At 46.6% G+C, this 19,913-nt stretch overlaps 1 protein-coding gene across 2 annotated transcripts in view; it reads left to right on the top strand.

Annotated features, from left to right (window-relative positions):
- The window catches only part of GRB10 (growth factor receptor bound protein 10), a 423,742-nt gene that overhangs the window by 272,654 nt on the left and 131,175 nt on the right, over positions 1 to 19,913 (top strand). For both annotated transcript variants that reach the window (XM_073549876.1, XM_073549877.1), the window contains one exon: positions 7,790 to 7,925. In XM_073549876.1, coding sequence (XP_073405977.1) covers positions 7,790 to 7,925 — 136 coding nt within the window. The remainder of the gene's footprint in view (positions 1 to 7,789; positions 7,926 to 19,913) is intronic.

Raw genomic sequence — 19,913 nt, 5'->3', positions numbered from 1 at the left:
CTTCTAGATGGCTACAAGAAACGTTTGGAGTTGGTCATCAATGCCAAAGGGTGTGCAACCAAGTATTATGGGTGCCTTTATTGCTGCACATACTGTTTATTCTGCTTCTTCTTTGACATTGCAAATTGTAAGTTGAAGAAAAATGTTGTATTACTTTAGACCACTAAAATGTACAATAAATATATTGTGGTACCGTGTTAGCCAGAAAAATCGATGTGAATGCTTTTCCGCCCAGTGATGACAAAAGTATTCTCAGTGATACCTTTATTGGCTATCCAGAAACTAATATGTTTGCAAGCTTTCAGAGCACAGTGGCTCCTTCAGGCTAGATAACAAATGGATTAATAAGAAAAAAGCACAACATTTTAAGGTATACTACAGTAGGATATTTGCTCATTAGGTGGGAGTGTGCTGCCTCCTAAAGAGGAGTCAAGGAAATTGAATTAGCATTTTCTTACAAATGGAGAGGCAATGGGATGAGATCTATATTGGGGAAACCATGCACAAACTACAAACAAGGATGAATTTACACAAACATACAATCGGGAATGAAGTGGACACGCCTGTGGGAAAACATTTCTCTTGAACTGTACATTGTATGACAGACTTAAGTCTTAATACTAAAAGGTCATTTTAAGGATGACAGAGAAAAATTTGGGAATTTAAACTTATAAGGATGTTCAACACTTTGACACTAGGACTCAATATAACACCTGGATTTATGACTCCCTACATGGACACAGTTCACACTTCCACCAGAAGGACTTCAGACAACTAAAGGTACTATCACACTTAGCGATGCACCAGCGATCCCGACAACAATATGGATCGCTGGTGCATCGCTAAGTGGTCGCTAGTGAGCTGCCACACAGGCAGATCTCACCAGCGACATACCAGCGGTCGAGGGTCGCTACTTACCTGTCAGACGAGGCGATCCTGACGTCCTCCTGCCCGCGTCCACGCGTCGCTCGTCGGCGCCACAGGCAGCCCAGCAGGAAGCTGACGACGAGAAACGGCCCAGGCCGTTCTCACGCGATCAGTGATAATCAGCGGGGGGGAGCCGGTCAGAAGTAAGTATCACACATAGCGATATCGCTGCTGCGTCACAAAACCATTGATGTTACTGCGATATTGCTAGCGATATTGCTTAGTGTGATGGGGCCTTTAGAACATCATTCCCACTGTCTCTCCATTTGTAAGAAAATGCTAATTCGATTTCCATGACTCCTATTTAGGAGGCATCACACCTCCCACCTAACGAACAAACATCCTACTGTAGTATCCCTTAAATGTTGTGCTTTTTTCTTATTAATCCAGTTATCTTGCCTGAAGGAGCCACTGTGCTATGAAAGCTTGCAAACATATTAGTTTCTGGTTAGCCAATAAAGGTAATGTCAGGATCCTGTCAGCACCTGCGTGCAGCCTCCGCTGAGCAGGGACTCACCTGCACTGTAGGGGGGCCCGGGGGCAGTTACAGCCGGAAAGTACAGATACACATGACCTGTGGACGCTGAAGTTTAGCAAGCAGTCACAGGACCTACGGTCTTGTGACTGCAAGGGGGCCGGGCTTAGCGTCCTGCTTTCAGAGATGGCAGGACACTATACAGAAATACTCAGTCAGGCAAAACGGAGGTCATACAGAGAGATCAGTAAAGTACCAGGGATGAGACAGAACGGATAGTCAGGGCCAAGTAGAAGTCAAAACCAAACAGACATAGAAGGTACCTAGCAGAATCCAAAGCAATATCCAGAGAACAGACCGAGTCGTACACAGAGAATCAAGCAATCAGAACACAGCACAAACATACTCGGGTCACCACACAATGCCAAGGGCGAAAGTATAACTGACGGTGATGGGAGCGTCCTGAAGCTATAAGAAGCCTCTCCCAGAACCAGGGAGAGGCCACAATCATAGCCCCAGGTGTGCAGGTAAGCCTGCACTGGGATCACAACCTTTAACCCCAGAAATGCCAGTCATCAGCACTGGTTCCAGACATTAACCCCACGTGTGCGAGTCAAACCCGCACTGACATCTTGACGGGTATCACTCTTAGAATACTTTTGTCATCCTTGGGCGATAAAGTGTTCACATCGATCTTTAGACCACTAATAAATCCTGAGGCTATAACTTTGGTACATTTCCATTTATTTCTGAAGATATTGTACAGTCTATGAAAAATGAAAGGGTGCCGATAATGGTGACGAGCACTGTAGCTATCCACCAAAACTACTGGCAAGTTTTTAAGTTGTCAACAAATCCTTTGTCCTTCCCATTCACTGCCTCAGCTGCTGAAAAGAGCCCCTGAGCACTGAGTGCATCCAACAGCTTTCAGTACTTCTGACATGTTGGCTGATGTGAACATTCGTTAGTCACCTAACATTCCACCACCTCTACTGCAGGGCTGTATTAGGGTACAGTCTTTTAATGCCCATTCAAAAGCAGCAGCTGTGGTGGTTGAATGCTGCCTAATCGCTGCTGCTTCTGAATGGGCAAGCAATTTGCAGTGGTACTCCAATAAAGTCCTGCAGAAGATGTGGTGGCTTAAGGAGGTGGAATGATTTGGCAGCTGATGTGAACATCTGTCAGTCGGCTAACACAAGTAAGAAGAGCTGCTAGATGCCCTCACAAATGCTGAAACCATCCAGAGAGCAGTATCTGCTGTGATGAATTTGAGAGGGGATTAAATGGAGATATACTTGCATTTGCAGTAAACTCCTGCCCTAAATGCTGTTACTGCGTCTGTACTTCTGTCAGAGGCCTGAGGCTGGAGCTGAGACTGGACCGCGGCTTCTTCCTTCTGAAGTCAGATTTAGCAGAAAAAAACTTGAACTGTCCTTTTATTAATGGACGATTGGCAACCTAGATCTCTATGTAAATAGTGTTGATAATCTAGACTGGTAAACTACTGATGGCTGAATGTTAATTTTATATAGCGCCAACATATTCCACAGCACTTTAAGCCCCCGTCTCACATAGCGAGATCGCTGTTGCGTCACTGACTTGTGACGCAATAGCGATCTCGCTATGTGTGACATAGCGGCAGTCGGGCCCCTTCTGCGATTTCTCTGATCGTGCTCGAATGCCCTGGGCCATTTTGATTGCTGGTGTCCCGCTGGCCAGCATGCATCGCTGTGTTTGACAGGGAGAACGACGAACGACCTCAATACGGCAGGTCTGAGACAGTCCCAACGACCATCATATCGTTCTGTATCGTTGCTGCGTCACTGTTGAGATCTGATTGTTTGACATCGCACCAGCAATCCCTACTAGGTCGCATCGTTGGGATCGCTGGTGCATCGCCAAGTGTGACGGTACCCTTACTATTAAGCGGGAATACAGCAGGGGGCTCAGTGGCTACCACTACAGCCTTGCAGCGCTGGGGTCCTGGGTTCAAATCCCACAAAGGACTACATCTTCAAGGAGTTTGTATATTCTCCCTGTGTGTGTGGGTTTTCTCTGAGTTCTCAGGTTTCCTTCCACACTCCAAAGACATACTGATGGGGAATATAGATTGTGAGCCCCCTCAGGGACAGTGCCAATAATGTCTGTAAAGCGCTGTTAAATTAATGGCGCTATATAAATGAGTAAAATAGGACAAATTTAATACAAGGTAGGACAGTTAGTTGCATTTGGAGTGAGGGCCCTTCTGGCAAGCTTACAATCTGCAAGAGTTAAAGGGAACCTGTCACCTGTTTTGGCTGCTATATGATGCCGCCTGATGCTGTAGATAAGCCCCGAAAGGCAGTGTTCGCAGCTTATAGCGGAAAAATAAGCTGACAGGTTCACTTTAACCCCTTTCTGTCATGTGACGTACTATCCCGTTCTTGTGCCCTGGGACTTAATTCCCAGGGACGGGACAGTATGTCACAGCAATCAGCGGCGCCCACGTGGTGAGCGCCTCTGATCGCGGCCAGGTGTCAGCTGATTATCACAGCTGACACCGGCAAAATGTGTCAGGGGCGGTCACAGACCGCCCCCGACATGTTAACCCCTTGCACACCGCGATCAAACACGATCGCGGTTTACCGGGGGTTAAAGGCAAGCATCGGCAGGGAGGGGGCTCCCTCCGTGCTTCCCTGAGCCCCCCACAGAAGCGCAATGTGCAGTGCTGCTGTGGGGGGCTCCATCCCTGCAGGTCCCCGAATCCAAGATGGCGACGGGGACCTTCGGGGGCCTGCAGGGAGTTGGCTTCCTCATGCCTGCAAAGCGCAGGCAAGGAGGAAGCCTTGTGCAGTGGCTGTGACAGATCGATCTATCACGGTGATCTGTGATGTGACAGATCAGCGATCTGTCACAGGACAGTGATGTCCCACCTGGGACAATGTAATAAAGTTAAAAAAAAGTAAAAATTTAAAAAAAAATCGCTAAATTAAAAAAAAAAAAAAATTCCCTAATTCATTTTTTGGAAATAAAAAAAAACCAAAGGTACACATATTTGGTATCGCCACGTCCGTAACGACCCGCCCTAAAAAACTGTCCCATTAGTTAACCCCTTTAGCGAACCCCTTAAAAAAATAAAAATAAACGAAGCAAAAAATGATTTATCATAACCCGCGATCAAAAAGGCGCATATAAATATGCATGGTACCGCTGAAAATGTTATCTTGTCCCACAAAAAACGAGCCACCATACAGCATCATCAGTGAAAAAATAAAGTTATAGCTTGCAGAATAAAGCGATGCAAAAATGATTTTTTATATAAAATTGTTTTCATTGCATAAAAGCGCCAAAACATAAGACCTAAATGAGGTATCGCTGTAACCGTACTGACCCAAAGAATAAAAGGGCTTTATCAATTTTACCGCACGCGGAACGGTGTAAACGCACCCCCCAAAAGAAATTCATGGAACGCTGGTTTTTGTTCATTCTGCGTCCCAAAAATCGGAATAAAAGCGATCAAAAGATGTCACGTGCCCGAACATGATGCCAATAAAAGCGTTAACTCGTCCCGCAAAAAATAAGACCTCACATGACTCAGTGGGTCAAAATATGGAAAAATTATAGCTCTCAATATGTGGTGATGCAAAAACTATTTCTACAATAAAAAGCGTCTTCTAGCATGTGACAGCTGCCAAACATAAAAACCGCCATAAATAGTAAATCAAACCCCCCCCCCCCCCCGTTATCACCTCCTTAGTTAGGGAAAAATAATAAAATAAAAAAAAAATTAATTTTCCCATTAGGGTTAGGGCTAGGGCTGAGATTAGGGTTAGGGGTGTGCTGGGGTTAGGGTTGGAGTTAGAATTGGGGGGTTTCCACTGTTTGGGCGACATCAGGTGTTCTCCAAATGCAACATGGCGTCTGATCTCAATTTCAGCCAATTCTGCGTTGAAAAAGTCAAATGGTGCTCCTTCCCTTCCAAGCTCTGTCATGCGCCCAAACGGTGTTTTACCCCCACATATAGGGTATCGGCCTACTCAGAACAAATTGCAAAACAACTTTTGGAGTCCAATTTCTCCTGTTACCCTTAGGAAAATAAAAAATTGGGGGCAAAAATATCATTTTGTGGAAAAAAGGTTTTTTATTTTCACGCCCGGGCATTATAAACTTCTGTGAAGCACTTGGGGGTTCAAAGTGCTCACCACACATCTAGATAAGTTCCGTGGGGCGTCTAGTTTCCAAAATGGGGTCACTTGTGGGGAGTTTCAATAGTTTAAGTACATCAGGGGCTCGCCAAACGCACATGACACCTGCAGACCATTCCATCAAAGTCTGCATTCCAAAACGTCACTACTTCCCTTCTGAGCCCCGACGTGTGCCCATACAGTAGTTTTCTCCCATATATGAGGTATCGGCGTACTCAGGACAAATTGGACAACAACTTACCCTTGGGAAAATAAAAAAAAAATAGGGACTAAAAGATCATGTTTGTTGAAATAAATACGATTTTTTTATTTTCACGCCCGGTCGTTATAAACTTCTGTGAAGCACTGGGGGGGGTTCAAAGTGCTCACCACTCATCTAGATAAGTTCCTTGGGGGGTCTAGTTTCCGAAATGGTGTAATTTGTGGGGGGTTTTCACTGTTTTGGTACATGAGGGGCTTTCCAAACGTGACATGGTGTCCAATCTCAATTCCAGCCAAAAACGTCAAATGGTGCTGCTTCCCTTCCGAGCTCTGCCATGCGCCCAAATAGTGTTTTACCCCCACATGTGGGGTATCAGTGTACTCAGGACAAACTGCACAATAACTTTTGCAGTCCAACTTCTCCTGTTACCCTTGGTAAAATAAAAAAAAATTGAACCTGATGTATTTTTTTTGTGAAAAAAAGTTAAATGTTCATTTTTTTAAATATTCAGAAAAATTCCTGTGACGCACCTGAAGGGTTAATAAACTTGAATGTGGTTTTGAGCACCTTAAGGGGTGCAGTTTTTAGAATGGTGTCACTTTTGGGTATTTTCTATCATATAGACCCCTCAAAGTGGCTTCAAATGTGATGTGGTCTGTAAAAATAAAATGGTGTTGCAAAAATGAAATCGCTGGTCAACTTTTAACCCTTATAACTTCCTAACAAAAAAAAATTTGATTTCCAAAATTGTGCTGATGTAAAGTAATCATGTGGGAAATGTTACTTATTAAGTTTTTTGTGTGCTGTATCTCTGTGATTTAAGGGCATAAAAATTCAAAGTTGGAAAATTGCGAAATTTTTCAATTTTTGCCAAATTTCCGTTTTTTTTCACAAATAAACGCAAGTTTTATGAATGAAATTTTACCACGAGCATGAAGTACAATGTCACGAGAAAACAGTGTCAATCATCAGGATCCATGGAAGTGTTTTGGAGTTACCACATAAAGGGACAGTGGTCAGAATTGTAAAAATTGGCCCGGTCATGAAAGTGCAAACCACCTTGGAGGTTAAGGGGTTAAAGGGAATCTGTCACCACATTTGACCTACAGTATCTTGACTATTAATATGGGCATACAGGCTATTGTCTGCTGAAAAGTCGTCCCCTGTCTGTCATATCAGATGTCTTGTTGCTGATATTTTTATCATTTTATATACGGTAAATGATCTATTCCAGGCTCTGGGAAGGACGGTGCCTGGAAGATATCTCTGCCTCCAGAGATTATACATGGAGGGGGAGTTTTGAGTGTGATTTATAACGGACTCATCTGCAGGTTCCTCTCTGTTTCCATCTCACAGGCAGACAGGGCTGTAAAGTTACAATACAGCAGAGCTGAGAGAGAATCAAAAAATGCGTTTGCAAGAAAATAAACTTAACTTCTGTGTTGGTTACTTGTGTCAGACTGGTAATTCTCCCTTCATGTATGATAAATGCTGGAGGCAGTGATCTTCCAGGCAGCGTCCTCCCCATAGCCTGGAAGAGGTCATTTATATGAAGTGATAAAAGATGATTTATCCTCAAGTGATATGATATGAGGCATATAGGGAGGACTTTGTTCAGCAGTCTAACCTCTGTGCCCATATTTAATTTTAGATAGGTGAAATGTGGTGACAAATTCCCTTTTAAGGGGGAGTCTTTCACCAGGTTTTTGCTACTTAAAGGAGTTGTTCTAAATACTAAGACAACCGCTTCTCGATCTAAATTTTTGGTGGGTTATCGCTACGTGTGAGCAGTGTTATTTAGCACAGTAAACTTTAAAGTAGTTCAGCTGAATGAAGTTGGCTTTTGGACAAAATATAAAGTACTTTAAATATGCTTTGTGTCTTCTGGTTTACTATAAAACTATCTTCTAATTCCAAGCTGCATTATAGAATTCTTACAGGAAGCTGTTTATAAAAAAAAAAAATAGCCTTTTATTAAAATCTATAATTTTTACTTTTTAGGCGACTTCAAGAGGAGCAACTGCGCACATCATCCTTACCAGCTATTCCAAATCCTTTTCCAGAGCTTTGTACACCTGCAAGCTCCCCAGTACTTGCACCAGGATCCTTACCTCAAAATCAGCCTGCCAGCAAAACTGTAAGTATCATAGATGTTGTGTTTTAAAAGGAAAGTAAAAAACTGTACTCTCATGCTTTTAATACATTTAGAATTGCTTCGGAGTTAAGACCTGCCCCACAGATGTTGGTGAGAAGGATTAAATCTTTACTTCCTGCACATGTGCTCCAATGAGAAACTGGCGACTAGTGTACAATCGCGTACATGAACTATAGCCTGACAGTGTGTACTTCAGACCAGTGTGTGGCCCCTTGAATAAAGCATTATACAAGTTTGTTTGTTTTTAATTACTTAAAAATAACTTCCCAAAGCAGTTAACTATTGGTTTTCTGGTGAATGTTCATAATTATAGTATGCGGGTAAATAATGGGGAGAAAATTCTGTAATTAAGAGTGATCAAAAATGCATGGCTACAAATTATTTTAACCCCTTGTTAATGGTGTCTAAGGTTTTTGTTTTGCTGCTTTTTCCTCCATTGATGTTTACTTAAATGTAATTTTGAATGAATGACACCCTTCACTTTACCATATAGTACATATATCTCTATATATATAAAAATGAATGTTTATGTATCTCCAACCAATCACGAAGCATCTCTCATTTCACCAGAGCTGGTTAAAAGTAGCTGAGCTGTGACTGGTTGTTATGGCCAACAGTTTTTCCACTTGACAACACCTCAGCAGACACTGACATGGTGGGAGAAATGTAGCATCCCTGGGAACATAAGCTCCCAGCCATTGTCTGCCCCCCTGAAAGGAGCAGAGATCAAATGACAGAAATGAATCCCCCTTCCCGTGCCCATATACCCATCACACATCCTCCATCCCGTAGGCACATCTTCCCTCTTAAAGGGATCTTTGATTGGTATGGAAGTCAGAGCAAATCCATCCAGCGCTTTCTTACTGACCCCAGGGTCTCTTTAAAGGGATCATTGGTATGGAATTTAGGGCAAATCCACTCCGCGCTCTGGTCCTGATGCCAGGCCTCTCTTAAAGGGATCCCCAGTATGGAAGTTAGGAGTCTTTTGGAACCAGAGGAGGCAGAACCGAGGAAAGCGCTGTAGATCACCCATAAAAAGGAAGGGATAACCACGAAATAGCACTTGTGCCAAAGCTCACTCCATCATGGAGGATTTAAAGACAACAGCATTCACCACTACCATTGCCCGCTCACCAGCATGGGCATAGTAAAGGGAGCAACCGCTGAAGTGGCAGGAATGGCAGCCATCCCAGTCAAAGGAGTGGATGGTCACATGACTCCTTGGTATCTAGGAGGGATGTCGTATGTACCCCTGATCAGCCTCCGAATCGGTACCCTTAATGGGACAGCGGGTGGTGAGTGATCTATGTGAATGTCACCATTTTTAATAGGGCCATTTTCTTAAGTCACTAGGAGCCTAGCACAAAGAATAGTGTGCCCTATGGAAGACCCTGGAGTTTCTGCTCAGACTGCATCCAGAAAACGATCATGGATTTAGACCCCGTGTTTAAAAAATAAAAATAAAAATAAATAAATAATAAAAAAATAAATAAATAAAAAAAAAAAAAAAAAAAAGCTAAAAAGGTGTGAGTCAGATGATTCTCCACTGTCAGAGGGAAAATATTGCAGTGAGCCCATTTCCTCTTCCTCCTGCTCCTTGGACATTGATGTAGGGGGCTGACTATGCTTTCCAGTTGAGGATATGGATAGACTAGTCAGAGCTGTTGGGCCGACAATGGGCCTGAAGGAGGAAAGATCGTTTAAGTCCCTGGAGGATATACTGTTTGGAGGGTTGGAGGAGAGAGGAAAGCGCACATTTCTGGTTAATGGTAATGGCAAGATACTGGCGCTCATAAATAAGGAGTGCAAAAGTAACACCCCTCAGGAGGTCACCAAAAGAACAATTTGCCCTGGAAGAAGAGATCATAAGACTCCTTTTATTTAAAAAATAAATAAAAATTTGTGCGAGATCCTGGAAGAAAAGGGAAGGGGATTTTATTCCCCACTCTGATTAACCCCTTTCTGACATATGGCATACTATCCCGTCCATGTGCCCTGGACCTTAATGCCCATGGACGGGATAGTACGTCATACGCAATCAGCCGCACTCACGGGCGGGACTCCCAAACATGATCGCAGCATTCCAGGAGCAGGCAGAGGGGCTGTCGGCTGTGACAACACCTCTGCCTTTGGATCGGAGACCCCGCGTCATGGCGCGGGGTCCCAATCGCTCCCATGGTAAACCGATGTCATGACAACATCTGGGTTACCAGAGCTCAGAGACTGCATGTCATGCGCAGTGCATGTCAAGAAGTTTGAGATTAGTGACAAATCCCTGCAGCGCTGACAGCTTATATGGCATGCAAATCTGCATGCTATAGGAGCGATCAGCCTGCACAAATTGAGTGTCCCATAGTGGGACACAGTGTAAAAGTAAAAATAAATATAAAAAAATTTAAATTGTAAAAATATAAAAAAAAATCAATATTCCATCATTAAAAAGAATGTCAACCCATTCTCGGCCTATAAGCTGCCGCCACAGCCATCAGGGGCTTATGCACAACATTCTGTAATGCTGTAGATAAGCCCCCAATGTAACCTGAAAGAAGAATAACAAGTTGGATTATACTCACCAGGGGGTGGGAGTCGCGGTCCAGTCCAGTGCCTCCCATCCTCTAGCGATGACGTCCTCCTTCTTACTTCTGTCGCGGCTCCTGTGCAGGCGTACTTTATCTGCCCTGTTGAGGGCAGAGAAGTACTGTAGGTGCTGGGAAAGGTCAGAGAGGTCTGGCACCTGCGCACAACAGGGCAGAGAAAGTACACCTGCGCAGGAACCATGGCAGAAGTAAGGAGGACGTCATCTCTAGAAGATGGGAGGCACCGCACCGAGACACCCATCGGACCGGACCGATTTCTCGGGTGAGTATAATCGAACTCGTTTTTCTTATCTTTTCAGGTTAAATCCACGGCTTATCTACAGCATTCCAGAATGCTGTAGCTAAGCCCCCTGATGGCTGTGGCCACATCTTATAGGCCAAAAATGGGGTGACAGATTCCCTTTAAAGGCAAAAAAAGCAATGCTTTATCATACTGCCGAACAAAAAGTGGAATAACACGCTATCAAAAAGACAGATATAAATAAACGTGGTACCTCTAAAAACGTCATCTTGTCCTGCAAAAAACAAGCCACCATATAGCTCCATCACACGAAAAATAAGTCATAGCTCAGAATAAAGTGCTGCAAAAAAATTTTCTGAGAAAAAAAAAAAAAAAAGAAATTCATTCTATGAAAAAAAAAAAAAGAAATTCATTCTATGAAAAAAAAAAAAAGAAATTCATGAATTTCTGTTTTCCAGGATGTCCACCTGACAGCACCATGGAGGACGTCTTTCTCCTCACAGGGACAGGAAAGCACACAAGAGGTTAAAAGGTCCCGTCCCACCCCTTTTCCCTCCGTGTTTTTCCTGTCCGTGCATGGAGGGACACACGAGAGGATCACTGCAGAGTTTACCGGAGGGCCCAGGGGGATCGTGCGACCAGTCCAATCCTTCCCCCTGTCAAGAAGCCCAGGGCCAAAACTTCCCGGTGGGGAGTCCCTCTGCCTCAAAGGCCAAAGAGCAGGATGATACTCCTGAAGGGAGCAGCTCCTCCTGGTGGGAGGCTCTCTGCTCCTGACATCTGACGTCCAGATCCATGGCAGTGGAGGCGGTGTGTGGAGCACGGTCCCCACAGGCAGCTGGGCTTCTGGGCGGGCGACGACGTCATGATCAGGGGCGCAGGCGGCGACTTGCGTTCCAGGCTGGAACGCAGTAGTGGCCTACGCGTGGTTTCCTCGCCTCTCGCGTGAAGACGCGCCTCACTTCTGGTGATGTCACGGACACCGGGTTTGAACCTTCAGCGCGCGCTCCGGGGGCAGAGAGTGACTGACGGCAACCACAGAACGCGGCGGCAATGGAAGCCGAAGCTCCAGCAGATGGAGGGGTAAGTGCGCCTGGCACAGACAACCCTCCCCACAGCCAGCCCCGCAGCCATTTACAGGACTGACTGACCTGACTACCCCTATCTTATACCATTAGTATAAGGGAACACCAGCAGCCCCCCGACCATGACTTAGGACTCCGGCAAGGCCTCAGCAAAATCGGTCAGATGTCCTGTATGCTGCGTAAAGCTACCAGACACCCTCTGAACCCTCTGTGGACCCTGTACATCAAGGGTCATAAGAGATGAGCAGCCATCCCTCCTCTCAGATGAGATCTCTGATACGTGAGGAAGTCCAGGCCTCCATGTCCAGCCTCTCACGACAGCAGCCCCCCAGCCCAGGGTCGAGCCACAAGAGAGCAAGGTGGGAGGCTGAGCCAGTCCGAACCAAGCTCTGACTGCTCCGACTTCCAGGACTCCGATCCAGAGGAGGAAGGAGAGATCCCACAGACAACTGTGACCGGGGCAGAAAGTACCTGTTTCTGGCAGAGGACACGGACTAGTTGGTCAAGGCTTATATGAAACACTATGCAGATCGAGGAAGTCCCTAAGCCGCAATCTAGACAGGAACTGATGTTTGGGGGACCCGCGTCTCAGACAAACTGTGTTCCCTATAAGCGAACACAGAGCGACGGTCCTAGATGAATGGAAAGATGCATAGTGGCAACTAGTATTGTCCCGTGACTTTAAGGTTCGGTTACCTTTCAATCCAGAAGAAACACTGCTATGGGAAGAGATTCCTAAGATCGATGTCACAGTAGCTAAGGTCACCAAGAAGACCGCCATCCCATTCGAAGACTCATCAAGGCTCCGTGACCCAATGGACAAAGGCGGACATTCTCTTAAAAAGGACATAGGAGACTTCTGCAGCTCTTATTAGAGCTAACATAGCAGCCACCTCAGTGGCCAGATCTATGTTCTTGTGGATGGGTCAGTTGGAGGAATGTTATGAATGGGTCACCGAGGAGAAAAAAGCAAAACAAGCTAAGTAACAGAAAACCAGAGAGGTTGGTAACTATGCAGATTGCAGATCCCTGATCCACCCACACAACTAGCAGCAGCCGTGGAGCGTACCTACGATGTTCCTAGACGCTTCGTCACAGCCGGAGGACTAAATAAGCCTGAAGCATGAAAAGGGGAAAACTAACTGCCCCAGAGCAGACCCCAAAGGGATAGATAGCCCCCACACGTGTATTGACGGTGAAACAAGATGAAGGCACAAACACAGGCAGGAAAATAGGCTGGGCAAACGATGGGGCCCAAACTAACTAGAAAGGAAAGACACTGTCTGCAACCTGCAAAAAACCCTACAAAAATAATGTCCAACACTTCTGATAGCAAAATTAACCCTGAAGTCACTAGACTTCTCCCACTATATCGGCACTCTGAACTATTCTGAGACAGAGCAAAAAGAGACCAAACTAGTAAGGGACAAAAAGCAAATTGTCAAAATACTGATAAATAAGAGTGGAAATTCAGCACTGCACCCAGCCGTGGCTGGCTGACCACACAAAAAACTGAATAGACCAACAAAATCAAGTGTGAACATTAGCAGAAAAACTTAGCTTTAGATGACTGGAACAGAGCTGAAAACCAAGAGCTGACAAGCCAGAAGGAATCACCAGCAACTGAATAGGGCGTCGTCTGTCTTAAATCCAATCTGAGACTCCTGAGGTCCAATCGTCATCCTCATTCTCAGGTGGCAGATCTCCACCAATCAAATCAGCCTCACAACCTCCTGTTACCACCAGAGGGAGTCTGGAAGGAGAACTCACAACTGATGAACCAGAGAATGAACTCACAACAGAGGAACATGTGACCAACAAGACCCCTAGAGCTGATATGCTGGCATCTATTCCCCTCATGAAGTTGGCCACGGCGTTCCTGTCACAAGTCGGCCAAATCTGTAAGATTTGTGGCCAGGAACAGCTCCCTGTCTAATGCAGCATGGAGAGCTGTCTGGCTTAAGTCCTGGTCAGGGAATAATGCTTCAAAGGCCAAATTATGCTCCATTCCCTATTTGGGCCTAAGAGTGTTCGGGCCAGCCCTAGACAACATCTTAGCGCTAGCTACCGACAAACGGGGATTTCCAGAGGAAAAACCAAAACTGCCCCAGTCCTTTCGGAGAGGATTCTTCTCTAGGAGACAGCCTGACTTTAGGTGCCATGGCAAGTCCAACAGAGGCTCCTACAGGAGCACCCACAGCCAGGGTGAGGAGAAGCAAGGGCTCCCTCTTTGCGTCAACCTTGAGATCTAAAAGGCAATGATGCCATTTTCATCGGGGGAAGACTTCGTGGAAAATTGGGCCCAGATTACCCACAACCTGTGGGTCCTCAGAACCATCGTGGAGGGCTACAGCATAGAGGTTTGCTCCACTTCCCCCGACAGATATATTTTCCCCACCGTAGTCCCGTCGGACTCTGGCATGTGGACAGACCTACAAGATATGGTCAGTTCGGCGGTTATAGCGCCGGTCCCCCTGACAGAGATGGGCAAGGGTCACTACTCCTCGCTATTCTCCATCGCAAAACCATCCGGCGAGGCCCGAGCTATTAGAAACTTAAAACCTTTAAATGCGTGGGTCAGGTACAAAAGGTTCCGGATGGAATCCATTCGGTCAGCAATATATCTCATAGACCAGGACGCTGTCATGTGCACCCTCGACCTGAAGAGTGCTTACTATCAGGTCCTGATCCATCCCTCATCCCAGAGACTGCTAAGGTTTGCAGTCAAACTACCGACCCGGACCTGCCACTTCCAGTTCCAATGCCTCCCATTCGGGCTGGCTTCGGCCCCACGAATCTCCACAAAGCTGGCAGCGGAGGTAGTGGCCTGCCTGAGAAACCAAGGAATCATGATTATACCATGCTTAGACGATTTCCTCCTGGTGGCAGGGTCAGAAGAAGCGCTCATCCGAGACAAAGACTGGACGATCACAGTAATTTAGTTCCGGGGCTGGATTATCAACTGGCAGAAGTCAGACCTGATAACAGAGAGCAGAAAGGTCTTCCTCGGAGTTCTCCTAGACTCAGGATGCAGGCTATCCCTTCTACCAGAAGAAAAGCAGGAGGTAATACAAAACAAGTTTGAAGACCTGAAGCACCACACGTCCATAAGAGGCCATGAAGGTTCTGGGCCTTATGACTGCATGCATTCTAAGCGTCAGATGGGCTCAGTTCCATTCAAGACCCTTACAAAGGAGATTCTCTCAATATGGGACCGGCGTCAGTCTTCACTCGACAAACCCATGAATCTATCAGGGCCTGTAAAGTGATCGCTTCAGTGGTGGACATAGCCCAAAAACCTGCAGGTGGGTGTACTATGGACCACCTCTCCATACGTAGTAGTCACCACAGATGCCAGCATGTGGGGATGAGGAGCCCATATAGAAGGTAAGATCTTTCAGGGAAAATGGCCAGAAGACATCAGAAACAGATCCTCCAACTTCAGGAAACTTTATGCGGTTTGGGAAACCCTAAAACTCAACTGGACTACCCTAAAGAATCAACATGTCTGATTATTGTCCGACAACGTGACAGCAGTTTATTCGAACTCCCATGACAGCACCACGAGAGAGGGGATCCGCCCTTCAGGAACAGGAAACCTACAGATACAAAAGGGCGGCACCTCTCCCATGCATCAGTTGGTTTCCTGTTCCTGAGGGGACTGGATCCTACAGACGAAATACCGGATACCAGGCTGGCTGGCCGGTGCAGGTAGCGAGGGGGTCTCCTTCCTCGGCCTGGTGCGGAGCTCCTGGAGGACGCCACGGTGGCCCAGGATGGGTGGCACGGCGGTGGCGTATACAGCAGCGAGCGGCGTCTGTAGGAGGTCAATCTCCATAGAAGAAGCAATTGGGGTGGTCAGGGGGGCCGGCGCGGCTGTGGGGTGCTGAGGCCGGGGAGCGCTCCATAGTGGAGCGCCCCGCGTGACTTCCGGTCACGTCGGAGTCGCGGTGACGTCAGGGGGCGGAGCCTGGGGGCGCTTCCGGGTCGGCGGCGCCACTGCGCAGGCGCGGGGACACAAGATGGCGGCGCCCATCGGGAGTACGCCGGTAAGCGCCAGTTCTCCTGCCCAGAGCGGCGCCAGCTGGGGAGGGGTGCCCTATTAGGGGAGGGCGCGGCAAGAGGAAAATCTGCTGACCGGAGGACGGGTATATAGGCAGGACCCTAGATGGGTGCCTTGCCTTGGCCACATTATTGCGAGCAGTAATGGAGAGCAATCAGGAGCAGCGACAATCATCACTGCCGCCCCTGGATGACCTTCGGCAGGTCAAACAGAAGAAGAAAGAGACCCGTGACAGTAAGGAGTGTGCAGGACGAAGTGACCAATCCAGTCATAAAGGCTCCTCTAGGCGGACAGGAGCATTGACTGAGAAAAATCCCCCTCATTCTCCGGTACTTGATTGTGGCACTGGTAAGTGATCTTTGTGAATGTTCACTCAGTGACGGGGCCTCCTGTGCTTTATTCTAGGGGAAGAAAGCTACGAGTAAAACCAAACACAGGGAATGCGCACTCTGTGCAAGCCTGTTACCAGACTCATGCCCCAAAAGGTTGTGTCCCCCCTGTATCCAGCAGACAGTGGCCGAGGAGTCGCCTGCGGTAGCTGCGAGTTTAAGGGATATAGTCAGGGCAAAGATGAAGGAAACCCTAAAATCCCTGTCCCAACCAGAAAGGGATGAGGACCCGGTGGAGTCCGATTCCTCAACAGAGTGGAGGAGAAGTAAGGACTCCCATGTTTCATCTCCCTCGTCGTCCTCAGAAGAGGACTCTGGTCGGTTTTGCCTGCCGCTTGACCGAGTAGACAAGCTAGTAAAAGCAGTCAGAGGGACAATGGAGGTTGAGCCAAAGCCTCAGTTATCCATGCAGGATGTCATGTTCGAACAAGCGGCTTTAGAAGCAGAGGTCTTGAGCCTGTGCCGGAAAAACGTCCTGATAGAGGTTCCAGAATCTGAGAGGAAGAGGGTTCTACTCTCCCTTATTCCTAATCCAAAAACCGGATAAAACATTCAGAACGATTATTAATTTGTTTCCTTAATGAGTTTTTGGTTAATCGCACCTTTAAAATGGAGTACATCAATTCAACAATAAAGATGCTGTTTGAAGGGTGTTTTATGGCAGTCGTGGACTTGAAAGATGCATACTATCATGTGCCTATCCACTCAGATTTCTAGCAGTTCCTGAGAGTGGCGGTTTCAATAGACGGTATAACCCGTCATTATCAATAAAGAGCCCTTCCCTTTGGTCTCTCATCAGTGCCCCAGGTATTTACAAAAATAGTGGCCGAAGTTATGGCTCATTTACGGGAAGTTGACATCTTAATTGTCCCATACTTAGGTGATTTTTGATTGTGGGAAATTCGGTGGGCCATTGTCTATCCCAGATAGAGAAAGCTAAGTCCAGATTAGAGAACCTCGGGTGGATAATAAATTACGAGAAATCCCGATTTCAGCCCTTAAGGGTCCAGAAGTTTCTAGGCTTGCTGTTAAATTCAGAAACTCATCAGTGTCTGTTACCCGTAGATAAATTACAGCAGCAGGTTCTTCGGGCAATTGATAAACCCTCCATGACCATCAGGCAGTCCATGTCCCTGTTAGGCTCCCTATCTCATGTATCCCAGCAGTCAAGTGGGCACAACTCCACACTAGGGCCCTTCAGAAAGACGTTCTGGTTAATAGCAGGACCATAGAGGGCTCCTTGCAGGGTCAAGTATTGCTAAGCCCCTCAACTATTAATCTTAGGTGGTGGCTCGATGACGGAAATGTAGCCTCGGGGGTGCCCTGGGTGATGCAGATAACACGCGTAATAACCACAGACGCTAGTGTCCTTTTGGGTTGGGGGGCCCATATGGGGGACATAGTGGTACAGGGACAGTGGGACTCTGATGCTGAGACCTCATCTAACCAGAGGGAGCTGCTGGCGATTGAGTTGGCCGTTAAAAAAACTCATTATGTATCTACAGGGCCATCATGTGAGGATACTCTCGGACAACCAGGTAGCAGTAGCCTATGTCAACCACCAAGGTGGAACCCACTCCGACGCCCTGATGCGGATAACGGAACGTCTCCTTCAAATAGCGGAAAAATGTTTTCTATCTTTAACTGCGCTCCACATCAGGGGAAAAAACATGAAGGCAGACTTTCTAAGCCACAGGGCCCTAAAGCAAGGAGAATGGGCTTTATACTCAGACATCTACAACCAGATTGTCCGCAGATGGGGTCAACCGGAGGTGGACCTCTTTGCCACCAAAGAAAACAGGAAGGAAAAAACTTTCTGCTCCCTGAATCCCAGGGAAAATCCACTGGCAGTGGACGCCCTTCTAATAAAATGGGACTTCTCGTTGGCATATGCCTTCCCACCTTTGAACCTTCTACCTCTAGTAGTGAGGAAGATCAGGGAAGATTGGGCAAGGGTCATATTAATTGCCCCCTTCTGGCCCAGAAGGACCTGGTTTGCATGGTTGAGGACCATGTCAGTAAGCGATCCCTGGGTACTGCCGAACCTTCCAGATCTCCTCTACCAGGGGCCAGTCAATCACCCACAAGTAGCGGGACTCCGTTTGACGGCATGGTGTTTGAGAGGACACTATTGAAGGATAGAGGATTTTCAAAAAATGTAATTGACACCCTCCTAAAAAGCAGGAAAAAACCACCACAGACATCTATGCTAGAACTTGGAGGCGATTCCTGTCCACTTTTTGAGTTTAATGTCAGGGATGGAATACCCATAAAACAGATTCTGGAATTCCTCCAGAGGGGTCTCGAGTTGGGCCTTTCCACTAGTACATTAAAAGTACAGGTTTCAGCGACACTGCCGGCAACCATTGGGTGGCGAGATTCATTAAGGCAGTTACCAGATCGAGACCCATACTCAAGGATAGGTGTATACCTTGGGACTTAAATTTAGTCCTGACAGCTATGACAGAAAAACCGTTTGAACCTCTGGATTCTGCTTCACTAAAGATATCACTTAAGACAGCCTTTATGGTAGCAATAACATCTGCACGTAGAATAAGCGACATACATGCACTTTCCAGATTGCCCCCTTACACAGAATTCTTACAGGATAGCGTAATCCTAAGGCCAGACCCGGCATACCTTCCCAAGGTAGCATCTCATTTTCATAGTACACAAGAGAGAGTTCTGCCTTCCTTCCTCCCTAATCCAGCCAATCCTAAAGAACAAAAACTTCAGGCTCAAGATGTTAAGAGATGTCTACTTTAATATTTAGCAGCCACTGATCCTTGGAGGAGGGAGAACGCATTATTTTTATCTTTCCAAGGTCCCAGGAAAGGGTGTAGAGTGTCAAAGCGCACATTAGCGAGGTGGATTAGGGAAGCTATCTCTCTTGCCTACACAGCAGGTGGCGGTCCGGCTCCACAGAACCTGAGGGCGCATTCCACTCGTGCCATGGCATCATCTTGGGCAGAGAGCTCAGGAGTGTCAATTGACCAGATATGTAAAGCGGCCACCTGGTCATCTCCTTCCACCTTTTTTAACCACTATCGGTTAGACATGGGTGCCTCCTCAGATCTCACCTTTGGGCTAAGGGTGCTGCAGGCTGTAGTCCCTCCCTAAATTAGTTTACATCTCTGTAATTCTCTCGTGGTGCTGTCATGGGAGTCCGAATAAAGTATTAAGTTACGTACCGGTAACTGTATTTTTCGGAAGCCCATGACAGCACCCTTAGTTCCCTCCCTTGTTCACATATAGGGGTGCACTCCTTTAGAAGATTGTTCACGAATTTACTGTATGTGGGAGATGGTATAAAAATATTTTTTTTGGTAAATAGGATATAGGTTGTATATATTATATGTTGTGTACTAACCATGGTAGCCTCTCAAGCTCTGTAATCCAACTGATGCGTGGGAGAGGTGCCGCCCTTTTGTATCTGTAGGTTTCCTGTTCCTGAAGGGCGGATCCCCTCTCTCGTGGTGCTGTCATGGGCTTCCGAAAAATACCGTTACCGGTACGTAACTTAATACTTTTGTTCCTGAAGCACCAGGGAGGTCCCAATCGACTGCTCCATGCCCTCGTGGAGAGAATCCTGGAG

Source organism: Dendrobates tinctorius, unplaced genomic scaffold, assembly GCF_039654945.1.
Source record: "Dendrobates tinctorius isolate UK_male_01 unplaced genomic scaffold, ASM3965494v1 ptg000162l, whole genome shotgun sequence".
Lineage (NCBI taxonomy): Eukaryota > Metazoa > Chordata > Amphibia > Anura > Dendrobatidae > Dendrobates > Dendrobates tinctorius.
This window is presented reverse-complemented; position numbering and strand designations above follow the sequence as displayed.